Source organism: Calliphora vicina, chromosome 2 (assembly GCF_958450345.1).
Source record: "Calliphora vicina chromosome 2, idCalVici1.1, whole genome shotgun sequence".
NCBI classification, from domain to species: domain Eukaryota; kingdom Metazoa; phylum Arthropoda; class Insecta; order Diptera; family Calliphoridae; genus Calliphora; species Calliphora vicina.
Window position 1 is genome coordinate 27,275,387 of NC_088781.1, and position 877 is coordinate 27,276,263.

At 33.2% G+C, this 877-nt stretch overlaps 1 protein-coding gene across 1 annotated transcript; it reads left to right on the forward strand.

Annotated features, from left to right (window-relative positions):
- Nucleotides 1–481: 481 nt before the first annotated feature.
- LOC135952207 (vitelline membrane protein Vm26Aa-like) lies at nt 482–877 on the forward strand. The gene has a single exon (XM_065502049.1). The coding sequence runs from the start codon at nt 501–503 to the stop codon at nt 825–827; it is 327 nt and encodes a 108-aa protein (XP_065358121.1). The 5' UTR covers nt 482–500; the 3' UTR covers nt 828–877.

Genomic DNA, 877 nt, shown 5'->3' on the forward strand with positions numbered 1-877 from the left:
TGGCAAAATTTTAAAATTTTAATTTTGAAATGCCTATAACTACGAAATTATAAAAAAACTCTAATCTTTATATGTCAAATCAAATCTATAGTAAATATAAAGAAATATTAGACTAATCTTAACATATACCAACATATTAGTATATTGTACTATTGCTTACAAACAATTTCGACAAATGAAAATTTTAAAATCAAAAAGGCAAATGACCTAATTATTTACACAAAACTGATGACAACCATTTTTTACCACAAAATATGTCAATGACTGTTTTTTCTTAAAAAAAATAACAATATTACTACGTACAACAGTAAAAATAACTACAACAAAATGCTGAAACATACAAAATAATCAACTGCAGAAATACTGAATAGCTTTCCTACGCAAACACTATTGGCAAAATATGAAAAATCATATAAAAACTCCATTACAAACCCAGAACATTATCAGTTCATTTCAATTCATTTTGTATTGTACTCATACACAAACCGCAACAAATCATCATGAATACCATCGCTACTCTTTTGATTGTATCGGCTGCTTTGGCTGTTGTATCCGGTGCCGGTTATGGTGGTGCTAGTGCTGGCGGTTCCGGTGGTTATGGTGCTGCTTCTATACCAGCTCCTCCCTGCCCCAAAAACTACCTGTTCAGTTGTCAACCCAATTTGGCTCCAGCTCCCTGTGCTCCTCCTGCAGCTAGTTATGGTTCGGCTGGTGCCTACTCCGAAAATGTACCAACAATTCTCAATGCTCCTTATGGCTATCAAGGATTACCACAACAATTGAATCAATTCCCCAACTATTATGGACAAATTGTTGGTGGCAATTAAATGAAATTAGGAAAACAACTTGATTGACTATTGAATATGTATGATTTGTT

Bases quoted from the DNA above. Each gene is read 5' to 3' on its own strand.
- LOC135952207 (XM_065502049.1), top strand. From the start codon at position 501: ATGAATACCATCGCTACTCTTTTGATTGTATCGGCTGCTTTGGCTGTT.